This window comes from Salmo salar, chromosome ssa12 (genome assembly GCF_905237065.1).
Source record: "Salmo salar chromosome ssa12, Ssal_v3.1, whole genome shotgun sequence".
Lineage (NCBI taxonomy): Eukaryota > Metazoa > Chordata > Actinopteri > Salmoniformes > Salmonidae > Salmo > Salmo salar.
The window spans coordinates 21,576,935-21,603,520 of record NC_059453.1 but is presented as its reverse complement, the minus strand read 5'-3'; the positions used below and the strand labels follow the sequence as shown (position 1 = coordinate 21,603,520).

At 43.3% G+C, this 26,586-nt stretch overlaps 2 protein-coding genes across 3 annotated transcripts in view; both read right to left on the bottom strand.

Moving 5' to 3' along the window:
• Positions 1–12,660, bottom strand: part of LOC106564464 (CREB-binding protein-like) — a 64,700-nt gene extending 52,040 nt beyond the window's left edge. Inside the window, 1 exon segment of the mRNA XM_045691019.1 lies at positions 11,804–12,660. Within this exon segment, the coding sequence (XP_045546975.1) occupies positions 11,804–11,891 (88 nt within the window). The 5' untranslated portion in view covers positions 11,892–12,660.
• Positions 12,661–13,033: 373 nt separating this feature from the next.
• Positions 13,034–26,586, bottom strand: part of LOC106588832 (adenylate cyclase type 9) — a 78,425-nt gene continuing 64,872 nt past the window's right edge. For both annotated transcript variants that reach the window (XM_045691020.1, XM_045691021.1), the window contains 5 exons: positions 24,854–25,062; positions 24,446–24,605; positions 23,070–23,218; positions 21,075–21,104; positions 13,034–19,239 (listed from right to left, as the gene is read on the bottom strand). In XM_045691020.1, the coding sequence (XP_045546976.1) occupies positions 17,820–19,239; positions 21,075–21,104; positions 23,070–23,218; positions 24,446–24,605; positions 24,854–25,062 (1,968 nt within the window). In that variant the 3' untranslated portion in view covers positions 13,034–17,819. The remainder of the gene's footprint in view (positions 19,240–21,074; positions 21,105–23,069; positions 23,219–24,445; positions 24,606–24,853; positions 25,063–26,586) is intronic.

Sequence of the window (26,586 nt, the reverse complement as noted above, 5' to 3'; positions counted from 1 at the left end):
AATCATTCTGGACTGCACTAATTTGGAGGGATGGCATGTTTTTGGAGAGGAATGGACCAAACTCATTTACATGCATACTTTGGGGTTGTTATGCTTGCAGGTGTTCAGATCCAATGGGGAATCCACAGAATCCCTTTGGGATGCAGAAACTAGAAGAGATTTTTTCTGTGCAACAATGTCTCTGGAAAACTTCAAAAGAATTCCTGGACTATCCGCTTCGATAACCGAGACACCAGACCAGCTCGGCAGCAGAGAGACAAGCTAGCTGCAATCAGGTCAGCGTGGGACAAGTGGGTGGACCGCCTTCCCCTGTTTTACAACCCTGGGCCCGACATTACAGTTGATGAGCAGCTTATGCCATTTAGGGGCCGCTGCCCCTTCAGGCAGTACATACTAGAGGTCGACCGATTATGATTTTTCGACACCGATACCGATTATTGGATGACCAAAAAAAGGCCGCTGCCGATTAAATCCGCCGATTTTTTAAATGTATTTATTTATTTGTAATAATGCCAATTACAACAATACTGAATGAACACTTATTTTAACTTAATATAATACATAAATAAAATCAATTTAGCCTCAAATAAATAATGAAACATGTTCAATTTGGTTTAAATAATGCAAAAACAAAGTGTTGGAGAAGAAAGTAAAGGTGCATTATGTGCCATGTAAAAAAAGCTAAGGTTTAAGTTCCTTGCTCAGAACATATGAAAGCTGGTGGTTCCTTTTAACATGAGTCTTCAATATTCCCAGGTAAGAAATTTTAGGTTGTAGTTATTATAGGAATTATAGGACTATTTCTCTCTATACCATTTGTATTTCATATACCTTTCACTATTGGATGTTCTTATAGGCACTTTAGTATTGCCAGTGTAACAGCATAGCTTCCACCCCTCTCCTCGCCCCTACCTGGGCTCGAATAAGGAACACATCGACAACAGCCACCCTCGAAGCATCGTTACCCAACGCTCCACAAAAGCCGCACCTGATGGCAAACGCACGAAAGTGCTGTTTGAATGAATGCTTACGAGCCTGCTGCTGCCTACCACCGCTCAGTCAGACTGCTCTGTCAAATATGAAATCATAGACTTAATTATAACATAATAACACACAGAAATACGAGCCTTACGTCACTAATATGGTCAAATCTGTAAAATATAATTTTGAAAACAAAACGTTTATTCTTTCAGTGAAATACGGAACCGTTCCGTATTCTTTCAGTGAAATACGGAACCGTTCCGTATTTTATCTAACGGGTGGCATCCATAAGTCTAAATATTCCTGTTACATTGCACAACCTTCAATGTTATATCATAATTACGCAAAATTCTGGCAAATTAGTTTGCAACGAGCCAGACGGCCCAAACTGTTGCATATACCCTGACTCTGCGTGCAATAACGCAAGAGGTGACAATTTCCCTAGTTTAATATTGCCTGCTAACCTGGATTTATTTTAACTAAATATGCAGGCTTAAAAATATATACTTCTGTATATTGATTTTAAGAAAGGCATTGATGTTTATGGTTAGGTACATTCGTGCAACGATTGTGCTTTTTTCGTAAATACTCTTTTGTTAACCTCTCTAGGCCAGGCGGGACGAATTCGTCCCACCTACGTAACAGCAACTGCTATCCTGTGGCGCGATTTTCAAAACCTTAAAAATCCTATTACTTCAATTTCTCAAACATATGACTATTTTACAGCATTTTAAAGACAAGACTCTCGTTAATCTAACCACACTGTCCGATTTCAAAAAGGCTTTACAACGAAAGCAAAACATTAGATTATGTCAGCAGAGTACCAAGCCAGAAATAATCAGACACCCATTTTTCAAGCCAGCATATAATGTCACCAAAACCCAGAAGACAGCTAAATGCAGCACTCACCTTTGATGATCTTCATCAGATGACAACCCTAGGACATTATGTTATACAATACATGCATGTTTTGTTCAATCAAGTTCATATTTATATCAAAAACCAGCTTTTTACATTAGCATGTGACGTTCAGAACTAGCATACCCCCCGCAAACTTCCGGGGAATTCGCTAACATTTTACTAAATTACTCACGATAAACGTTCACAAAAAGCATAACAATTATTTTAAGAATTATAGATACAGACCTCTATGCACTCGATATGTCCGATTTTAAAATAGCTTTTTGGTGAAAGCACATTTTGCAATATTCTAAGTACATAGCCCAGGCATCACGGGCTCGCTATTTAGACACCCGGCAAGTTTAGCACTCACCATAATCATATTTACTATTATTAAAGTTTCATTACCTTTTGTTGTCTTCGTCAGAATACACAGCCAGGACTGCTACTTCAATAACAAATGTTGGTTTGGTCCAAAATAATCCATCGTTATATCCGAATAGCGGCGTTTTGTTCGATGCGTTCCAGACACTATCCGAAATAGTAAAGAAGTGTCACGCGCTTGGCGCAATTCGTGACAATAAAATTCTAAGTATTCCATTACCGTACTTCGAAGCATGTCAACCGCTGTTTAAAATCAATTTTTACGACACTTTTCTCGTAGAAAGCGATAATATTCCGACAGGGAATCTCCTTTTCGGCAAACAGAGGAAAAAAATCCCAAAGGCGGGGGCGGTCGGGGTCACGCGCATAAGCCAGTGTCTCTTGATCGGCCACTTGAGAAAGGCGATAATGTGTTTCAGCCTGGGGCTGGAATGACGACATTCTGTTTTTCCCGGGCTCTGAGAGCCTATGGACGACGTGGGAAGTGTCACGTTAGAGCAGAGATCCTTAGTAAATGATAGAGATGGAAAAGAAGTTCAACAAATGGTCAGACAGGCCACTTCCTGTAAAGGAATCTCTCAGGTTTTGACCTGCCATTTGAGTTCTGTTATACTCACAGACACCATTCAAACAGTTTTAGAAAATTTAGGGTGTTTTCTATCCATATGTAATAAGTATATGCATATTCTAGTTACTGGGTAGGAGTGGTAACCAGATTAAATCGGGTATGTTTTTTATCCAGCCGTGTCAATGCTGCCCACTAGCCCTAACAGGTACCCAGCCAGAAATATTCAGACACCCATTTTTCAAGCTAGCATATAATGTCACATAAACCCAAACCACAGCTAAATGTAGCACTAACCTTTGATGATCTTCATCAGATGACAACCCTAGGACATTATGTTATACAATACATGCATGTTTTGTTCAATCAAGTTCATATTTATATCAAACACCCGCTTTTTACATTAGCATGTGACTAGCATTCCCACCGAACACTGCCGGTGAATTTACTAAATTACTCACGATAAACGTTCACAAAAAGCATAACAATTATAAGAATTATAGATACAGAACTCCTCTATGCACCCGATATGTCCGATTTTAAAATAGCTTTTCACATTTTGCAATATTCTCAGTAGATAGCCCGGCATCACAGGGCTAGCTATTTAGACACCCAGCAAGTTTAGCACTCAAAGTCAGATTTACTATAAGAAAAATGTTATTACCTTTGTTGTCTTCGTCAGAATGCACTCCCAGGACTTCTACTTCAATAACAAATGTTGGTTTGGTCCAAAATAATCCATAGTTATATCCAAATAGCGGCGTTTTGTTTGTGCGTTCTAGACACTATCCTAAAGGGTAAATAAGGGTGGCGAGCTTGGCGCAATTCGTGACAAAAAAATTCTAAATATTCCATTACCGTACTTCGAAGCATGTCAACCGCTGTTTAAAATCAATTTTTATGCCATTTTTCTCATAAAAAGCGATAATATTCCGACCGGGAATCTGCTCTTAGGTAAACAGACAAAGGAAAAGAAAGCATTCGGTCGAAGCGGGCACGCGCCTAAGCCCATAGTACTCCGAGTGGCCACTTGCCAAAAGCGATAAAGTGTTTCAGCCAGAGCCTGCCTCGATATCGTTCAACTTTTTCCTGGGCTCCGAGACCCTATGGAAGCCGTAGGAAGTGTCACGTTATTGCACAGATCCTGAGTCTTCAATAAAAAGAGCCAAGATGAAACACTACTTCTCAGACAGGCCACTTCCCGCTTGAAATCTTCTCAGGTTTTGGCCTGCCATATGAGTTCTGTTATACTCACAGACACCATTCAAACAGTTTTAGAAACTTTAGGGTGTTTTCTATCCAAAGCCAATAATTATATGCTTATTCTAGTTACTGGGCAGGAGTAGTAACCAGATTAAAATCGGGTACGTTTTTTATCCAGCCGTGTCAATACTGCCCCCTAGCCCTAACAGGTTAAATCATCCTCCGTTTGGCGAAGTTGGCTGTCTTTGTTAGGAAGTAATATTCTTCACACAGTTCGCAACGAGCCAGGCGGCCCAAACTGCAGCATATTACCTGACTCTGTTGCATAGAACGCAAGACAAGTGACACAATTTCCCTAGTTAAAATAAATTCATGTTAGCAGGCAATATTAACTAAATATGCAGGTTTTTGCAGGTTTAAAAATATATACTTGTGTATTGATTTTAAGAAAGGCATTGATGTTTATGGTTAGGTACACACTGGTGCAACGACAGTGCTTTTTTCACGGACGCGCTTGTTAACCTGTTATAGCTAGGGGGCAGTATTTTCACGGCTGGATAAAAAACGTACCCGATTTAATCTGGTTACCACTCCTACCCAGTAACTAGAATATGCATATACTTATTACATATGGATAGAAAACACCCTAAAGTTTCTAAAACTGTTTGAATGGTGTCTGTGAGTATAACAGAACTCATTTGGCAGGCAAAAACCTGACAAGGTTTCAGGCAGGAAGTGGCCTGTCTGACAAGGTGTCGTTCTTCTTGTCTCTGTTTATTGAAGAGTGAGGATCTTAGCTGTCCCATGACACTTCCTACGGCTGCCATAGGGTCTCAGAAGGCGGTAAAAAGCTGAATCGTGGCTTTACAGGCTCTGGCTGAAAAAAAGTAGCCCGTTTGGGTAGTGGCTGGTTACAGTACTGTGAGACTCAGGCTCGTGCCCGCGTCGACCGAAAGCTTTGTATACTTTCCTCTGTTTAGCTAAAAGGAGATTCCCGGTCGGAATATTATCGCTTTTTTACGAGAAAAATGGCATAAAAATGGATTTTAAACAGCGGTTGACATGCTTCGAAGTACGGTAATGGAATATTTAGATTTTTTTTGTCACGAATTGCGCCATGCGCGCGACCCTGATTTACCATTTCAGATAGTGTCTGGGACGCACGAACAAAACGCCGCTATTCGGATATAACGATGGATTATTTTGGACCAAACCAACATTTGTTATTGAAGTAGCAGTCCTGGGAGTGCATTCTGACGAAGACAACAAAAGGTAATCAAACTTTTATAATAGTAAACCTGATATTGGTGAGTGCTAAACTTGCCGGGTGTCTAAATAGCTAGCCCGTGATGCCTGGGCTATGTACTTAGAATATTGCAAAATGTGCTTTCACCAAAAAGCTATTTTAAAATCGGACATATCGAGTGCATAGAGGAGTTCTGTATCTATAATTCTTAAAATAATTGTTATGCTTTTTGTGAACGTTTATCGTGAGTAATTTAGTAAATTCTTAGTGAATTCGCCGGAAGTTTGCGGGGGTATGCTAGTTCTGAACGTCACATGCTAATGTAAAAAGCTGGTTTTTGATATAAATATGAACTTGATTGAACAAAACATGCATGTATTGTATAACATAATGTCCTAGGGTTGTCATCTGATGAAGATCATCAAAGGTTAGTGCTGCATTTAGCTGTCTTCTGGGTTTTTGTGACATTATATGCTAGCTTGAAAAATGGGTGTCTGATTATTTCTGGCTTGGTACTCTGCTGACATAATCTAATGTTTTGCTTTCGTTGTAAAGCCTTTTTGAAATCGGACAGTGTGGTTAGATAAAGGAGAGTCTTATCTTTAAAATGCTGTGAAATAGTCATATGTTTGAAAAATTGAAGTTTTTGTATTTTTGAGGAATTTGTATTTCGCGCCACGCCTATCATTGGATATTGGAGCAGGTGTTCCGCTAGCGGAACGTCTAGATGTAAGAGGTTAACCTGTTATGGCTAGGGGGCAGTATTTTCACGGCCGGATAAAAAACGTACCCGATTTAATCTGATTATTACTCCTGCCCAGAAACTAGAATATGGATATAATTATTAGCTTTGGATAGAAAACACTCCAAAGTTTCTAAAACTGTTTGAATGGTGTCTGTGAGTATAACAGAACTCATTTGGCAGGCCAAAACCTGAGAAGATTCTGTACAGGAAGTACCCTGTCTGACCATTTCTTGGCCTTCTTGATTATCTCTATCCAATACAGGGGATCTCTGCTGTTACATGACACTTCCTACGGCTCCCATGGGATCTCAGAAGGCGGCAAAAAGCTGAATCGTGGCTTTGCAGGCTCTGGCTGAAAAAAAGTAGCGCGTTTGGATAGTGGCCGGTCACAGTACTATGAAACTCAGGCTCGTGCACGAGGGGATCCCATGGTTTTATTTTCTCTCTTTGTACGTATACACGCTTTCCCGGTCGGAATATTATCGCTTTTTTACGAGAAAAATGCCATAAAACATTTATTTTAAACAGCGGTTGACATGCTTCGAAGTACGGTAATGGCATATTTAGAAATTTTTTGTCACGAAATGCGTCGTGCACGTGACCCTTATTTACACTTCGGATAGTGTCTTGAACGCACGAACAAAACGCCGTTATTTGGATAACTATGGATTATTTTGAACCAAACCAACATTTGTTATTGAAGTAGCAGTCCTGGGAGTGCATTCTGACGAAGAACACCAAAGGTAATCAAACTTTTCTAATAGTAAATCGGAGTTTGGTCAGGGCTAAACTTGGTGGGTGTCAAAATAGCTAGCCGTGATGGCTGGGCTATCTACTCAGAATATTGCAAAATGTGCTTTAACCGAAAAGCTATTTTAAAATCGGACACCTCGATTGCACAAAGGAGTTCTGTATCTATAATTCTTTAAATAATTGTTATGTTTTGTGTGAACGTTTATCGTGAGTAATTTAGTAAATTCACCGGAAGTGTTCGGTGGGAATGCTAGTTCTGAATGTCACATGCTAATGTAAAAAGCTGGTTTTTGATATAAATATGAACTTGATTGAACAACACAAGCATGTATTGTATAACATAATGTCCTAGGCGTGTCATCTGATGAAGATCAAAGGTTAGTGCTGCATTTAGCTGTGGTTTTGTTTTTTTGACATTATATGCTAGCTTGAAAAATGGGTGTCTGAATATTTCTGGCTGGGTACTCTGCTGACATAATCTAATGTTTTGCTTTCGCTGTAAAGCCTTTTTGAAATCGGACAGTGTGGTTAGATTAACGAGAGTCTTGTCTTTAAAATGCTGTAAAATAGTCATATGTTTGAAAAATTGAAGGTTTTGTATTTTTGAGGAATTTGTAATTCGCGCCACGCCTATCATTGGATATTGGAGCAGGTGTTCCGCTAGCGGAACGTCTAGATGTAAGAGGTTAAATCACCCGTTTGGCAAAGTAGGCTATGATTCAATGATATTTTAACAGGCCCCGCACCGATTATATGCAACGCAGGGCAAGCTAGATAAACTAGTAATATCAACCATGTGTAGTTAACTAGTGATTATGTTAAGATTGATTGTTTTTTATAAGATACGTTTAATGCTAGCTAGCACCTTACCGTGGCTCCTTGCTGCACTCGCATAACAGGTAGTCGACCTGCCACGCAGTCTCCTCGTGGAGTGCAATGCAATCGGCCATGATCGGTGTCCAAAAATGCCGATTACCGGTTGTTATGAAAACTTGAAATTGTCCCTAATTAAAATCGGCCATTCCGATTAATCGGTGTGTGTGTGTGTGTGTGTGTGTGTGTGTATATACACATATATATATATATATACACATACACAAAGGATATTATGTCGGCCGATTAATTGATATTGTCTTTTTTTGGTCCTCCAATAATCGGTATCAGCGTTTAAAAAAAGCGTAATTGGTCGACCTCTAGTAGGAACAGTACAAAAATTAAACAAGCCAGAGCTCCCACCTCAGCTGTTGCATAGACACAACAGGCCTATCAATTCCTCTATGTTCGTATTCAAGGCCGACACATCCCTAGTGTCCTACGTGCCAAAGGCAAAAATGTGGTACTCATGAATACGCTGCAAAGGGATGGGAGAATCTGTGGCCAAGAACATCAAAAACCAGAAATAATGATTAATAATAATAATAATAATAATAATAATGCCACAAAAGGAGGGGTGGACAATTTAGACAAGCTGGTGACAGGCTACAGCTACAAAAGAAGAACCCTACGCTGGCCACTTGTGATAACCTTCAACATCTTGGACATCTCAACGTACAACACGTTTGTCATCTAGATGGCGTTGAACCCAGATTGGAACAGAGGGAAGCTCCAGAGGAGAAAGCTCTTTCTTGAAGAGCTGGGCAAGGCATTGGTAAGACCTCAAATCCAGAGGCTACATATCCCAAGGAACCCAGCTTCTGCAGCCATTGTGAGTAGGATTCATGGATGCTGGTGCTCCATCCGCCCGACCCACAGAACCAACAACTCCAATACAGGAAGTGTGAGTGGTGTGTGTGTCTGACTCTCCTACCTTGGCCTGCTGTAACTATATATGCGAGTGAGATGTTAGCAAAATTCCTGAACTAAGTGTTTCCATCATTCTAGATTGCAGCCAGTAACAACAAGAAGCACTGCAATGTGTGTGGACCCAAGAAGGACAGGAAGACACAGTACACATGCATCAAGTGCAAGAAATACATTTCCAACACACACACAGTAAAACTCTGTCTCTCATGTGGTGTGTAGACCAGCATTAATTTGTGTTTAATGAGGCTCATTTATTATTTCATTAAAATACTGCCTGTAAAATTTGTCCTTACAATTTGTTGAGTTCAAAGCAATAAACATCAAGTGATGAAAACCTTGTTTAATCTATATTTGTTCAAGACAAACATGATTTATTCTACCCATGTCTTGATAGATTTGTTTACAAAAATCACATTTAATCCGAAGAAAACAGCACTTTTAATGATAAATGTGACCTAGCAGAGGTCAGTCAACATTAAGTATTTTTACATAAATTGTTATGGCTGTACTGTTTTAAAAACCCAATAATAGTATGGGTCCATCAGCCCAGCGAACATTGGGTGAATAACAAAAACATGAAAACCACACAAGGGTTAAGTGCCTGTAGGTACCAGACACAAGTTTGAGTGTGTCAAGAACTGCAACGTTACTGGGTTTCTCAAGCTCAACAGTTTCCTGTGTGTATCAAGAATGGTCCACCACCCAAAGGACATCCAGCCAACTTGACAACTGTGGGAAGCATTGGAGCCAACATGGGCGAGCATCCCTGTGGAACGCTTTTGACACCTTGTAGAGTCCATGCCCCGACAAATTGAGGCTGTGCTGAGGGCAAAAGGGGGTGCAACTCAATATTAGGAAGGTGTTCCTAATGTTTGTACACCGAGTGTACTGCATGTTTGCTGCAGAGAGACAATAGACCGCATGAGAAAACGAGGTTGTGATAAGTCAAGTGTGCTGAAAACATGTTGGCTCACTATTTAAAAAGGTTGAGGACAAGCTATAGGATGAAAAATACAGGCGTATAGGCGCAGGTACAGCCGACTAGCGCTAGCTAATGCTACCTACAGGAGCAAAATGTATTTCTCTATTTTACAAATTGACAGTTGGAGTCAAATATCGATATAATATCATCCAAAAATAATATTGCGATATGTAAATGTTTAGATTCCCCCCCCATTTAACACTCATTGTCGTTACTAATTGCTGATTTTACAATTAGACTCAAACGGATATGAATTAGCTTGTTTTTTAAATTAAAATTGTACTTTGGGATAGTAATTTCTGAATGAGTTAATCTGAATGAGCAGAGCTATGCCTCTTCAATAAAAACTCTAGAGAATGACAGACGAGATATAAACCAAGCCAGTAAATAGCCAGCAAACAACGAACCAACCTCCTTCCCTCCAACTACCTTACGCTATGGTGCTGTTCAACACACATGACTTACTACAACGGCCTGCCTTGAGAGTAGCTGCTGAGCTCACAAGTAACTAAGCCTAGAGCTGGCTACATCAAGACGTGGGCAATGTGTGCACTAGTACGGCACACACCCACTGACTAAAGTATTGGTGATGAGGGGAATTGAAGGGGGAGGGGGCAATGGGACCTGCTGGGGTGACAGATGGCCTGAATAGGGGGTGAGGGGCACGTGTTTGCACTCTGTGACTTCAATGAAAGGCATACCCCCCCCATCAAGGGAGTGATGTGCAACCCAAACTGGGCCTCTGAGCAGGGACCCAAAGTCAGGGCAGGAGATGCTCCTACGGGGCTCTCCAGGCATGACCGCAGATACTAAGGGGGAAAACGCACACCTTGTCTGGGGTAATTTACTGTTAATAGCCCCTAGTGTTCCCACGCTTCCAGGCTCTGTTGGGTTAACATGGCAACTGAAGATTGAACACTTGGTGTCGATAATAATATAGCAGGGGTTGGATGCGTTAGGGGATTTTGCAATGGATTGTGTGTGAATAACATGGTCATCACCAAAGAAAGTAATGGACATCGGACTCAGCAGATGTGTTGCATTGGTTATTGTCTCTGTAGCCATATAGTGAAAGAGGCATGGTGCATTCACACCTACAATCCTAACATTCTGGTTCAGTAACTTTTTATCTAGAACATTTGAAAGAGCTAGGCCCTACAGGTGTATTCTATCAGCAGTGGGAAACCCATATGAAAAGATATGGAACATGATATAGCAATGAAAAGTGACAACTGTCAAGATATTGGGACATACCACTGCATTTTATCACATTGACACAACATGCAATCAAATGCATGACAGTGTGGGAGTGGGACATGATAGGCCTATGGTTAAATTACTTGAATCTGACCATGGCATCGGAGTTGGCCTACTCTGAGGCAAGACTCGCATCCAGTTAGGCATGCAGCAGGGTGCAAGACTGTGCCTAAACTGTTTCTGCAGATAAAGGCCTGCTATCAAGATGTTTGATGAAGGTACGCATGAACATAATTTAGCCCCCAGCAGAGTCCCCAATCCCTATCATAACGTCATTCCATTTTCATAGGGGTATAACGGTTAGTTTCCAACAGAGTATCTGACATGATTTAGGCCAGGGTTGGGCAACTCCCGTCCTGGGGGCCGGAGTGGTGTTACTTTTCCCCCCATCCCTTGGAAACATAGCTGATTAAACTAATTGTATTCTAAACTGAAGACCATGAGTAGTTGATTATTGGAGTCAGTTGTGTTAGCTGGGGCAAAAGTGACACCAATCAGGCCCCCGAGGTCTGGAATTGCCCATCCCTGATTTAGGCTGTCACCAATGACATTTCGACAAGTTTGTTGCTACTTTGCGCTGAAAGGCAGCCATGTTGACATAGCAGATCAAGCAATTGCTAAACATGTCTCTAGCTGGATATCTAAGCATTAGCTAGTTAAGTGTTGCTTTAGGTAACAATAGCCTTTATAAAAACTAAAATAACTAGCCCTGTTTTCCAACATGTCAGAAATGACAGGGATGGACGCGTAACGTTGGCAACAAAGTTTTGTTAAGAGGCCAAACTAGCTAACTAAGGTTTGCTAACTGCTTTGTACAGCTGTTTGAATGACCAAAACGTCAGTTGAATGAATAACTAGTTAACGTTAGCTAGCTAAATATCTGGACACACAGAACAAGTCCTACAAAACAAATAACATTGTACTAACTAAAGTAACTAGGTAACGTTAGCTAGCAGGTTAAGTTGGTTTGTGGGCCTTCCTTACCTGGTCCATCTGACGCTGACAGCGCAGGTGAATTCAGCTTCGGTCGCTTTGAGTTGGGAGGTCCGATGTCGAGCAGGTTTTCAGCCATTGTGATCTTTAATGGATTTCTTATTTAATTATTTGAAAAAGGGAAATTCCTGGGACAGAACAGGTTGTTCTGACAACCTCCACCTTTCTCTAGTTAGCACGTTAGCAAGCGGTTTGCTCACTAACGTTGGCTAACTGGCTAATTTTCTAGCAGTGAGGGTGAAAATTTCAAAAAAGATGCAACAGCGCCCCGCTTCGCCACCGCCATTCAACCCATGATAATCCAACAACCAACACCCACATTATCGTTAAATAACCCCAATAAAAAAATCCCATGGAAAATGTACGGAAAATGTAAATCTAAAAACATTAACATGGATTGTATTCCTGTCCCATAAATCGCTAATTTTAGATGTTCAAACAGCTCATTTTTGACGTCAAATGTCTTCATGCAAAAATGGTTTGAAGCTCCATAAAATGCACAACTGCAAAAATATATATATATTTTCGGAAAACTGTCAGTAAGAGGCTGTCTCTTCTCCGGTTATCCCCGGTAAACAATACTGCTCCGAACGGCGATAGGAGCTCGAGCGCCGCACTTAAGGGGAAATCAGATATACGGGGTATTCTTGCCGACGATGACCGATCGAATTCCCATTTTTTCATCAAAAATACTTAAGAAAAGGTTAAAATACTTCGTTTTCAGGGGAAGATTGCCGTCAAACCTCGGTTTGGATGCTCAATTTCTAAATACAAATTTGTGATCCACCGAAATCCTAATTCCGAGCCACGACAAGATGGCGGCTGTTGATTCCTTCGATACAAAAAGTTTTTTTTCTCTTTCCAGATAGATAGACTGTAGAGGGGGAGGGGTCGCGCAATCACGCCCTACGTAAACCTATGGTAAAAAGCTTTGGTGTGCGTCACACGAAATTCCCCTATAATTCCGCTACGGGGCGGTAAGAGACCTTAAGATAATTAATATTCCCCGTAATAACTTGGTAATAAATAGGCTATTGATTCTTCACGTCAATATCGCTGTTGTAAAGGGAGGCAGTGCAATGCATTGCACATGAGAAATAACATTTGTGAATTCTTCATTCTTCACTAAAATGTGTGGATCAATGCAGCTAGGCAGAAGTCTATCTGATCAGTCTTCTCTAACATGAAATATGGCTAAAATGAAGATGACACAAGTAAACAAAAGTTTGGATCCTTTAATTTCTGTACTTTTCTTTCTTGATTTACCTGCCAGGCCTACCTTCCCACTGGCCTCATCTCTCCTGTGTATGTTGGTACACAATGCTGCTTTCCTCCACCTATCCGCCAAACAAACCCCCCAATGTCCATCTTCTTTTAATAAATGGCAGTGTGATGGACGTTGGACTGTCTAATAAGCCTAATAGGTCTCCACATTAACATCAGGCTCTTGAATTAAGGAACAAAATATATTACTATTGTACTTATGCTAGTTGCAGGGGATTGTTGGTTGTCATAATTATGGTAGAAATATTGCTGCACTTGCAGCATCTAAAATACTTATTTTGACAAGCCCTTGAAAGATCATACGTAATATATCACTCACACAGTCACCCAGACAGCCAGGCAGACGACAAAACAGTTTGATATTGAAGTGTTCTCCTGTTCATCGATTTTCACAAAAAGTCCAAATCTGGCTCAGGCACATGTACAAAAAGTTGAAACAAAATCATAAATGTGACATCAAATACATATTGCATATGTACATACATAGTGAGTGCCTTGTGCAAATGTATACAGATTATGTTCATCGTGTTTAAAAATGATACATTGGCTATGGTTAATGTGCACAATAACAAATAAACAAACACAATAGCACACTGACTGATTGAAAAAGGCAAATATAAACAAGCAAAAAAACACAACATACATCTCAGATCAACAAATTAAAACACTTTGGCTTTTTTCAATATATATTGTTTTCCCCAATGTGGAAATAAAACATTGGAGCTAATTTACTATAGTTAATTTACCATAGCAGTGAAAGAAAGTGAGTGTGCAATTTAATTGTGAGTGAATTATCAACTTTTTGGCTTGTGATGATAGTTTGAATGTGCTAACACACCCACAAATATTTAGTATATCTGCACCCCAAACCGTAAAGAAGAAAAAAAACTATATTTTCTCAACAATTAAAATTGTATTTACTATAGTGAAGGCCTGGTAAAAGGACTTTTTCTGCAGAAAGAAACACAGGCTCAGACACTGGTTCAGTTCAAACAATATATATTTAATCTCTCTGTTCTATGCATTCTTGATGTTTAAGCTTATGTTAATTACTGAATAATTAGTTTGTTCGTTGTTGGCATTTGTCTCCCAATTCGTATTAGATATTGTATAGCATAATTATCCTGTATGGCACAGTTGGGTCCTGTATGGCCTGGTCGGTAGAGCATGGCGCTTGTAACGCCAGGATTGTGTGTTTGATTCCCAGGACCACCCATATGTAAAATGTATGCTCGCGTGACTGTAAGTCACTTTGTATAAAAGTGTCTGCTAAATGGCATATATGTTATATATTCTTTAGAATTATACTACTTGGGCTCAATTAAAATAGACTTCTGGAGGCTTTATCCATGTCATGAAAGCTAACAAACAAACCCTAAGGTTGGTTAGAAATGTCAAGAGAGGCAAAGAAAGAAATCAATGACCAATGGCGGGAGTGTATGGGTGAGAAGTGGTAGCAAAAAACGTAAGTATGTCCATGCAAACACACACACACACACACACACACACACACACACACACACACACACACACACACACACACACACACACACACACACACACACACACACACACACACACACACACACACACAGAGCAAAGTGGTGAAAATGTCAGACTCAAACAAGCAAAGTCAAAGTCAATCCCTCCCATTCCTCCCCTTTTACCAGAGAGCACAGAGTTTGAGACAGTTTTGTTTTTACTTATATTCCCTTTTTTATTTCTCAGTATTGGTGAAGGTTTTAGTAAGAGGGTGGCATGCCCATATCCCTCCTCCCTGTTCTGCCTAGTTCCCTTTAAAACAATTGTCCCTTGGATACCAGTCTTGGTTACTGTGCCCTTTCACTCCAAACTCAATACAAATCGCTACTGTACTCCGTCTCACTCTAACTACCAAAATTAATACAAGTGTGATTCAATGCACAAACACTTACTTAAGCAATCATAAACCAAATAGATACACGATTGATGGTAAATACGGTCTGCTTCTGTGGAAGTGAAAGATAAAGTATGGCTGTTTTTTTCAAGTGTGATAAATAAAAATATATCCAAATATTTAATACAAAGATCCACAGTACTTTAATTCATAATATAAAAATGGTGTGTGTCGAATTATTAACTATAGTCAGATATATAGAATCTATGAATGTGCTACAAAGTTATTGGAAGAGGAAAGGCATTTGAGGATAAAAATATCAAGAAGGCTGACAATAAGCCACCAAACTTCATCCACACAAGATGTCTAGCAAAAGGCACTGACATATTAGAAGTACATATTGGTGATAGGTAAACAAAAGTCCCAAACTTTAAACAGACTCAGAATTTTGGCAAGGGTACATTGGCATAATATGAACAACATATAGCACTTAAGTCCGATTTTAATACGATTTCTAGATCTTTTTATGGGCACTCACCTTGAAGTTATAGGCCATCTGCTTTGATTCGTATCATATGTTTATAATTTGTCTGATAGTCCACTTAAAGACCCTTAAACTAGCTCTTATTGGTTCTCCCTGCAGATTAGAGTAGAGGTATCCCCAAAGATTACTCATCAGATTACTCTACCCAAGTCCGAGCATCGACCATTAGGAATTAAAACACAAAACGGACCCTTGATCAGCACCAAGTGGCAACTTCAACTTTCACTCTTTCTCCTTAGTCAAATAGACTTGGGGGGAAAAAGCACACGCGCATACATACACACGACACACAGATTTTCATACTGCTTTCTGTCTGAAATGTAAGACACAAAAGTGACAGGGCTACAGATGAATCCCCTATAGACCCTTTCTTTCAGAAGTAAAAGCTTGAGCAGAAAAGAGGGGAAAAGGCAAGGTGAGAGAAAAGAGAAAAGCGAGGGAGCACGGAAGAGACCTTGGGCACACCACCCTTCACATAGAATTCACAGAGAATCAGTCAGAGAGAGAGAGAGCGAGAGAGAGAGAAAGAAATAACCAAGTGAGCAAGATATTGATTTTCTCAAAACAGGAGTTGCAGTTGGAACTGCTCAAGGCGATTCATCATTTCATAAAACATACAATCATCATCATCATTGCTATCATCATCATACTAACTCAACAAAAAATTGTTTGTTTAGGCACTACAAAAAATTTACTCGAAAAGGAAAACGTTGAAAAATATAGGTTGCATTGCACCCAAATAATAACTTGATGAAAGTGGCACATTTTAAGTACATTAATACAGTAGAGCCTCCCTCATGCAGAGGCTGTGATTGGATAAAAGATTAAACGTCCCACCCCTCAAACCAGCATGTCACACAAAGCTAAAGGCAGCCGTGATTAGCCATTGGTTGAATCTGGTGTCAGTCAAAATAATTTGTTTCTGTGGCAACTAACACAATGGATAGAACTTCATACAAACTTGAGTTTTCACTTCAATACACATTAATACATGTTATAACATGTTAATAAACTGTTTGTAATGAATTCTGTTCCTTTTGGCAAATGTCATACTTTTAACACATTTTATCCCTGAAGATTTTAAGTGCTTTCCCATTTTGATATAACCAAATAGTCCCTTTAATTTCCTACACTATGATTCCCTTAAACGATTTTTTGATTTGTGCTTTTTCAGCATACCTGTTAGAGTATAATCGCTACTTGAGAGTGCTATAACGTCTTTGTTCAGTTTTCTTACTGTCAAGACTGCTTGGTATAGGCTACCATGCCAATTTGCCATTTCCATTTAAGAGAGGTCTAGGAAAAGTTGTGTGAGACCCAGTGAGGAGACCTGTGGTTCCGACAGTTATGTTCCACAGACCACTTAAAGAAGCTGAACGGAAGTTTCTTAAAAAAAAATGTCCTTCCTGAAAAGTTGGACATAAAAAAGCGTCAGTGTGAAGATAAATCCCTATGTTGGCTTTCCCTTTAGTATTGGTTCTATGTAGCACATCACAAACACTCTAAGCCATCGTCTCAAAGCAGAAACACCAATAACACTGCTTTTTGTCATTCCCTTATTCTACCCATAACTCCCTGCTTCTTACCCAGGTTCCACCACTGTCTGTCACGTCATTTATTTCCCTTTACGGTCAGGCGAATAGGCTACAACTGATCAAGGGAAAAACTGAATATGGCACAAACGATAACGATACAATAACAAAATAAATTGCATTGAAAAAACAACTTGTAGTAAAAGAACCACAGCATCATCGGTAGACTAGGTTTGAAATATAAAAAATAAGTCATGCTAAAGATTGTTCCAACCTTTTTTGTGTTTTTGTTCCATATTCAATTCTTGTTCGTTAACGGTTCTTGTCCTGAAGGCACTTCTCTACATATCAACCAAAGCATAAGAAAAATAAAACCTCAACACCAACAAGCAAAAACCCTTTCTCTAATCCTCCTCCCTCCCCCTCCATTATATTGTGCCACAATAACTGTGCTCAACACAGCCCTCCCCCTTCCTATAGAAAAGTGATGAGCCATCATAGCTTGACTACAAGTCAATGTCCAAAGGTCACTCTGTCTGCAGTCACATTTCATCATGTGAAAACATCTGTTTTGGTTCAGAAAGTTGATTGATGGATAAGATAGGGGGAAAAAACCTCCTTCCATCCCTACAAACCTGTATCTGTAGCTACTTCTGTCTTCAGCTGCTCAGAGAAAGGAGTGCTGATCAAGGATCAGTTTTGACTTTAAAATCATAATGAATAGGATTATATGGATAAGGGGGAGCTGATCCTAGATCAGCACTTGATGGATCAAAGGCGTGACATGAAATCCTCCTTATTGAGCTTTGTCAGCTCATTTGCTTCCTCCTCCTCCTCTTCCTCAGGCTGTGCCAAGGTACAGGGTACTAGCTCCGGGTCCAGGTCCAGGGTAAGGGGGTGAGGGTCCGTGCCCGTAGCAGGGGGGTGGCCAGCCCCAGTTTGGGGAATTCCTGGTGGGGTTGGAGGAGCGTCCCTGTACCCCTCTGCCCGATCTGCCCTCACCCCGCAGGGCTTGGCCGGGCCTGGCTCTGGCCCTAGTCCTGGAGGAGCTCCAGGTGGTCCTATGGAAGAGGCTTGGGGGGTGAATGTGGAGGAAGAGGAGGAGGTGGGAGTAGTGTAAGAAGAGGATAAGGGAGGAGGAGCTGGCACATTGGCACCTGCATCAGACTTGGTCGTATTAACGGTGTCCCCTTCCCCCACGGGTCTAACGGCTGCCTGTGATTGGACAGGTTTCACCGGGGGCAAAACAGCAACTAATTGATGTGGCTGTAGCCAAGGCTCAGCCAATAGCTGCCCACCTCTTTCAGTGCTCCTGGGATACAGGAAGGTCCTCATTTGACCTTTGCCCTTGACGTTGACGGTACCGCGGTAGTCGAACTCTAACCCCATTCTGCTGAGCGCCGAGTGGCTCTCCTCACTCACCTGTACCCGACACTCCACCCCTGTAGAGTCCATGCGACTCGCAATATTCACTGTGTCTCCCCAGATGTCGTAGAGCAACTTGGTAGTGCCGATCACCCCCGCTGTCAGGGGACCATGGTTGAACCCGATACGGAGCTTAAACCCAAAGCCTAGCATGTTTTTATTGAAGTCGTCCAAAACACCCATCATCTCGAGGGTGAAGTCGAACAGCGCCCTCAGGTGGTTAGAGTTGGGGTGGGAGTCGTCAATGCACTGCTGAGGGTTCAGCCCGGACGCCGCCATGTACGTGGCGCCGATCGTCTTGATCTTCTCCACGTTGGCGAAGTCCGGTTTCCGTAGCAACTCGTCGAAGTCGCCGATGAGCTCATTGAGCACTCGGTAACACTCCTTCCCGCCTTCGTAACTTTCCTCGTAGAATTCAGAAAAATTCACAATACTCGCAAAGATGACCCCGGCGTTGTCGTGATTTTTGGAGTACGACTGGGTCACCTTGAGCTGCTCGGCGACGTGGATTGGGATGATGTTGCCTAGCAACCAGTCGGCCTGGTCCCGCATGTTCTGGATCTTGACGCGGTGCTTGTCGGCCTCTATGTTGCCGTGGTAATGGAGACGGTAGCTGACCTCAAACTCGTGGTTCAGGAACCAGACCAATAGGAGGAGGAGGAAGTAGGTGAGTACCGCTTCTGGGACCAGTAGGTCTAGGGGTCTCACAGAGTCCATGGGGTCTGGCCGTGGTTCTGGAGTGGACCATGTCTCATTGGTGATGTTACTGGAAAAGAGAAGGAGAAAATGAGAAGAGGGCAGGAAGTAGATGAGGGCAGACAGAGAGAGAAAGGGTGGTGTAGCGGCTAGACAGAAAGAGAGAGAAAGGGTGGTGCAGCGGCTAGACAGAAAGAGAGAGAAAGGGTGGTGTAGCGGCTAGACAGAAAGAGAGAGAAAGGGTGGTGCAGCGGCTAGACAGAAAGAGAGAGAAAGGGTGGTGTAGCGGCTAGACAGAAAGAGAGAGAAAGGGTGGTGCAGCGGCTAGACAGAAAGAGAGAGAAAGGGTGGTGTAGCGGCTAGACAGAAAGAGAGAGAAAGGGGTGGTGCAGCGGCTAGACAGAAAGAGAGAGAAAGGGTGGTGTAGCGGCTAGACAGAAAGAGAGAGAAAGGGTGGTGTAGCGGCTAGACAGAAAGAGAGAGAAAGGGTGGTGCAGCGGCTAGACAGAAAGAGAGAGAAAGGGTGGTGCAGCGGCTAGACAGAAAGAGAGAGAAAGGGTGGTGTAGCGGCTAGACAGAAAGAGAGAGAAAGGGTGGTGTAGCGGCTAGACAGAAAGAGAGAGAAAGGGTGGTGCAGCGGCTAGACAGAAAGAGAGAGAAAGGGTGGTGTAGCGGCTAGACAGAAAGAGAGAGAAAGGGTGGTGCAGCGGCTAGACAGAAAGAGAGAGAAAGGGTGGTGTAGCGGCTAGACAGAAAGAGAGAGAAAGGGTGGTGTAGCGGCTAGACAGAAAGAGAGAGAAAGGGTGGTGCAGCGGCTAGACAGAAAGAGAGAGAAAGGGTGGTGCAGCGGCTAGACAGAAAGAGAGAGAAAGGGTGGTGCAGCGGCTAGACAGAAAGAGAGAGAAAGGGTGGTGCAGCGGCTAGACAGAAAGAGAGAGAAAGGGTGGTGTAGCGGCTAGACAGAAAGAGAGAGAAAGGGTGGTGCAGCGGCTAGACAGAAAGAGAGAGAAAGAAAGAGTTAAGAAAGGAGGGTGTAGAGAGAGAGTGAGAGAGATAAGAAGGGAGGGTATAGAGAGTGTAGAGAGGGTATAGAGAGAGATGGGTAGACAGAGAGAGAGAGAATGTAAGAGATAGAGAGAGATAAAAAGGGAGGGTGTAGAGAGAGGTAGACAGACGGAGCCAGCCAGACAGACAGAAAGACATACAGAGAGACAGACAGACCTAGAGACAGACAGACATACCGAGAGAGAGAGAGAGACAGACAGACCAAGAGAGAGAGACAGACAGACCGAGAGAGAGAGACAGACAGACCGAGAGAGAGAGACAGACAGACCGAGAGAGAGAGACAGACAGACCGAGAGAGAGAGACAGACAGAGAGAGAGAGAGAGACAGACAGACCGAGAGAGAGAGACAGACAGACCGAGAGAGAGAGACAGACAGACCGAGAGAGAGAGACAGACAGACCGAGAGACAGACAGACAGACAGACCGAGAGACAGACAGACAGACAGACAGACCGAGAGACAGACAGATGGGACCAGCTAGCCAGTCTGACTCACAGGATCTGTCCCAAATGGCACCCTATTCCCTATGGGCCCTGGTCAAAAGTAGTGCACTAAGTAGGGAATAGGGTGCCTTTGAGATGCTGCCTTTGAGATGCAGACATTGCCACTGCTGCTGACATTTAGCTGCTATGATTACACCAGCCATACTTCACAGTTTGAGAAAAGAAAGGAGAGGAGAGAGGGAGAAAAGAGAGTGAGAGAGGGAGAGAGAGTGAAGAGAGAGGGAGAAAGAGAGAGAGATGGAAAGAGAAAGATGGACCCTCTTCTCTCCTTTCACCCCCGTCACCCTCCCAAATATCACTCATCCATCAACATTCTGCGTTTCCATGGCAACACTCACCCCATCACTGGAGAACTGTCATTACTGGAGCTGCAAGACAGAGTGACTCCCGTCAGTTACACACACACACACACACACACACACACACACACACACACACACACACACACACACACACACACACACACACACACACACACACACACACACACACACACACACACACACACACACACGGCTGACTGATTCATATCAACCTCTTAGAATGACTCCTGTGAGTTAAACACAGTGATAACACATTCCAACACACTCACACTCCAACACACTTACTCACACACACAACTTGGCTCACAAACAGATGAATATGAACATTTCCCAAGAGCCACTGGGAGGGAGAGGTATATTGTGTATTATTGTGCATTTGTGTATGTCATAAAATGCTGACTAACGGCTGACTAACGGCAAATAAACTGTAAGCTATACAAAAAAAAAAAAATACAGCTTAAAGTTTTAACATTAAAACATAAGTTATAACATCTTCATAATGTTGTAAAGTTTCAAACGTTTCACCCCCGCTACCCTCTAGAAGGCGGAGACAGTACAGGTGCATCAAAGCTGGGACGGAGAGACTGAAAAAAAGCTTTTTATCTCCAGGCCATCAGACTGTTAAACAGTCACCACTAGCCAGCCTCCGCCCAGTACCCTGCCCTGAACTTTAGTCACTGATACTAGCCGGATACCACCCGGTACTCTACCCTCCACCTCGGAGACTGCTGCCCTATGTACACAGTCATGGAACACTGTTTACATCCTGTTTTACCCACTTCATATGTATATACTGTATTCTAGTTGCTCATCCTATATAACTACTGCTGTACACACCTTTTCTATTCATATATTGTCCATAATGCCTATACACACAATCATATACAGTACCAGTCAAAAGTTTGGACACACCTACTCATTTCCAGGGTTTTTCTTTATTTTTACTATTTTCTACATTGTAGAATACGTCAAAACTATGAAATAACATATATGGAATCATGTACAGTGAGGGAAAATAGTATTTGACATGCGTTTTTCTGGATTTTTTGTTGTTGTTATTCTGTCTCTCACTGTTCAAATAAACCTACCATTAAAATTATAGACTGATCATTTCTTTGTCAGTGGGCAAACGTACAAAATCAGCAGGGGATCAAATACTTTTTACCCTCGCTGTAGTAACCAAAAAAGTGTTAAACAAATAAAAATATATTTTATATTTGAGATTCTTCAAAGTAGCCACCCTTTGCCTTGATGACAGCTTTGCACACTCATGGCATTCTCTCAACCAGCTTCATGAGGTAGTCACCTGGAATGCATTTGTTAAAAGTTAATTTGTGGAATTTCTTTCCTTCTTAATGCGTTTGAGCCAATCAGTTGTGTTGTGACAAGGTAGGGGTGGTAAATAGAAGATATTTGGTAGAAGACCAAGTACATATTATGGCAAGAACAGCTCAAATAAACAGAGAAACGACAGTCCATCATTACTTTAAGACATGAAGGTCAGTCAATACGGAAAATTTCAAGAACTTTGAAAGTTTCTTCAAGTGCAGTCGCAAAAACCATCAAGCGCTATGATGAAACTGGCTCTCATGAGGACCACCACAGGAATGGAAGACCCAGAGTTACCTCTGCTGCAGAGGATAAGTTCATTAGAGTTACCAGCCTCAGAAATTGCAGCCCAAATAAATGGTTCAGAGTTCAAGTAACAGACACATCTCAACATCAACTGTTCAGAGGAGACTGTGTGAATCAGACCTTCATGGTCGAATTGCTGCAAAGAAACCACTACTAAAGGACACCAATAAGAAGAACAGACATGCGGATTGCTAATATTTATATATTTCTTAATTCCTTTCTTTTATTTTGGGGATTTGGGTGTATTGTTTTGTATTGTCAGGTATTACTGCACACCTGCGATAACATCTGCAAAATATGTGTACGCGAAAAATAAAATTGGATTTGATTAAAGTTCTGAATGGGTTGTAAATATGTATAGGCTGCAGTACTCACCCTGTCCTGTTGAGGGGGCTGTGGAGCAGCACTAGTAGAGCCACACCAACAGCCGTGGCCAGGGTAGATCTCATCCAGAAACTTAGCTGGCAGAAGTTACAGTACTGGATGATGGCTATGGTCACTGCACAGCACAGGAACATGGTTACCTAGAGGGAGGACACACAACATTTGTTTGTGTAAACTGAAATTCCAATTTTCCTCAATGCTTCTCTATGAGAAGAAATTGGGAATTGGAATTTCAGGTTATTTCCCAAATTGACTGAATTGAAATGGAACTTGACCCTGGTACACAAGAGTACTCACACAATATATTACATATGGTAACATAAACATACTTCCCCACCAACACCCTTAACACACTCACACCTATGTGCACATGCCTTATGCACACCAGTGGCATGGGTGAACACACCCACACGCACATCAATAGTTGAATCCCCTGTACAGTAGTTAATACAGACTTATGATGACTTAACACGTCTCTCTTCCATCCCTCCATATCTCGCTCCATGCTTCCATCCCTCCCTTCTATCCCTCTCACACGCATCTTCTCTTTCTCTGCCATATTATTCATCACTCTTGTCCTATCCATCCCTCTCTTTCATCCCTCCATCCCTCTCTCTCTCTGCCAGGTATCCCCTCTCTCTTCCATGTTATTGTGTGTGTGTGTGTGTGTGTGTGTGTGTGTGTGGGGGGGGATCCTTGCAAAACAAAATATCAAAACACACCAGCTTGACTTGTAAGAAGTCAAGACTTGAATGCATCCCACATTACATTTACATTTGAGTCATTTAGCAGACGCTCTTATCCAGAGCAACTTACAGTAGTGAATACATACATTTCATTTATTTTTTTTTTTTTGTACTGGCCCCCGTGGGAATCGAACCCACAACCCTGGTGTTGCAAACACCATGCTCTACCAACTGAGCCCCTATTCCATATATAGTGCACTACTTATTGATCAGAGCCCTATGGCAGCAGCTCCGGAGAAAAAATGTGCAGTGTGTAGTTAGCCTCTGCCCAAACTAGGACCTCTATCTCTTCCACATAAAGGATTTGATAGGAGAACGTCAAAAATCTGTGAAACAAGCTCCACAAGTATAGACCTCTCCATTTTCCATTGACTGTTTCTCTCTCTGAAACACTGGCACTTTCTAGTGGGCCCTACAACTGTGGACCAAGTATAACTCAATGCTCTTGACACTTAGTCCCACACACTTGAGAACACCTATTATTGTAAATAAGTGTTGTTAGCAGCAATACATTTGCCATCTGTCATCTGGAGCAGTGTTCAAACCCCTTTGACCATCCCTGACTAGAACCCCATGTCTACCAGTCTGCCCTCCTCCTTTCCCCTCTCTATCTCTCCTTACCTGGATGGGCAGGTGGAGGCTGCAGGCGAGGTGTGAGAACACGGACACAGCAGGAAGTGAGACCAGCACGGCCCCGATCACATGACGGGGGATCCAGCCTGACACCACCCTCAGCAAGGTCTGGGTACAGCTCAACACGTTGTCCAGGTAGAACGTCATACTGCAGGGGGCCGAGGGGGAGGAGGTGAGTAAAGAAGGGACAAGTAAATAGCAAAAAAGGACAACATTATGATACACTGACTCACATCCCTATCAGTTCTCCCTTAGCCCCCTCTACCCCCCTCTCTCTCCCTCCCTCCTTTTGTAATTTCTCATCCCTCCATATAGCAACAGGGAGACCAACTCCAGCAGACACTTCACTTTACCCACCCTCTCTCCCTCCCACTTTCTCCCCCCTCCATCCCTCACCGTATGGACAGCACCAGGGAGAAAAGCTCTAACAGACCAGCAGCGGTAGCGAATCCCAGGACAGTTGCCTGAGGCGTCTCCATGGTGACCATGGGAACCAGGAAGCAGGCCAAGGTGAGGGCGAGGAACACAGAGCAGGATAGGAGAACATCCAGGAAGGAGCTGAAGGTAGGGCTGGCGAAGGTCTGCACCGGGGCCTGGGTCTCCACCTGGAGGGGAGAGAGTAGTCAGAGACATAGAGAAGGTCTGCACCGGGGCCTGGGTCTCCACCTGGAGGGGAGAGAGTAGTCAGAGACATAGAGAAGGTCTGCACCGGGGCCTGGGTCTCCACCTGGAGGGGAGAGAGTAGTCAGAGACATAGAGAAGGTCTGCACCGGGGCCTTGGGTCTCCACCTGGAGGGGAGAGAGTAGTCAGAGACATAGAGAAGGTCTGCACCGGGGCCTGGGTCTCCACCTGGAGGGGAGAGAGTAGTCAGAGACATAGAGAAGGTCTGCACCGGGGCCTGGGTCTCCACCTGGAGGGGAGAGAGTAGTCAGAGACATAGAGAAGGTCTGCACCGGGGCCTGGGTCTCCACCTGGAGGGGAGAGAGTAGTCAGAGACATAGAGAAGGTCTGCACCGGGGCCTTGGGTCTCCACCTGGAGGGGAGAGAGTAGTCAGAGACATAGAGAAGGTCTGCACCGGGGCCTGGGTCTCCACCTGGAGGGGAGAGAGTAGTCAGAGACATAGAGAAGGTCTGCACCGGGGCCTGGGTCTCCACCTGGAGGGGAGAGAGTAGTCAGAGACATAGAGAAGGTCTGCACCGGGGCCTTGGGTCTCCACCTGGAGGGGAGAGAGTAGTCAGAGACATAGAGAAGGTCTGCACCGGGGCCTTGGGTCTCCACCTGGAGGGGAGAGAGTAGTCAGAGACATAGAGAAGGTCTGCACGGGGCCTGGGTCTCCACCTGGAGGGGAGAGAGTAGTCAGAGACATAGAGAAGGTCTGCACCGGGGCCTGGGTCTCCACCTGGAGGGGAGAGAGTAGTCAGAGACATAGAGAAGGTCTGCACCGGGGCCTTGGGTCTCCACCTGGAGGGGAGAGAGTAGTCAGAGACATAGAGAAGGTCTGCACCGGGGCCTTGGGTCTCCACCTGGAGGGGAGAGAGTAGTCAGAGACATAGAGAAGGTCTGCACCGGGGCCTTGGGTCTCCACCTGGAGGGGAGAGAGTAGTCAGAGACATAGAGAAGGTCTGCACCGGGGCCTGGGTCTCCACCTGGAGGGGAGAGAGTAGTCAGAGACATAGAGAAGGTCTGCACCGGGGCCTGGGTCTCCACCTGGAGGGGAGAGAGTAGTCAGAGACATAGAGAAGGTCTGCACCGGGGCCTGGGTCTCCACCTGGAGGGGAGAGAGTAGTCAGAGACATAGAGAAGGTCTGCACCGGGGCCTGGGTCTCCACCTGGAGGGGAGAGAGTAGTCAGAGACATAGAGAAGGTCTGCACCGGGGCCTGGGTCTCCACCTGGAGGGGAGAGAGTAGTCAGAGACATAGAGAAGGTCTGCACCGGGGCCTGGGTCTCCACCTGGAGGGGAGAGAGTAGTCAGAGACATAGAGAAGGTCTGCACCGGGGCCTTGGGTCTCCACCTGGAGGGGAGAGAGTAGTCAGAGACATAGAGAAGGTCTGCACGGGGCCTGGGTCTCCACCTGGAGGGGAGAGAGTAGTCAGAGACATAGAGAAGGTCTGCACCGGGGCCTGGG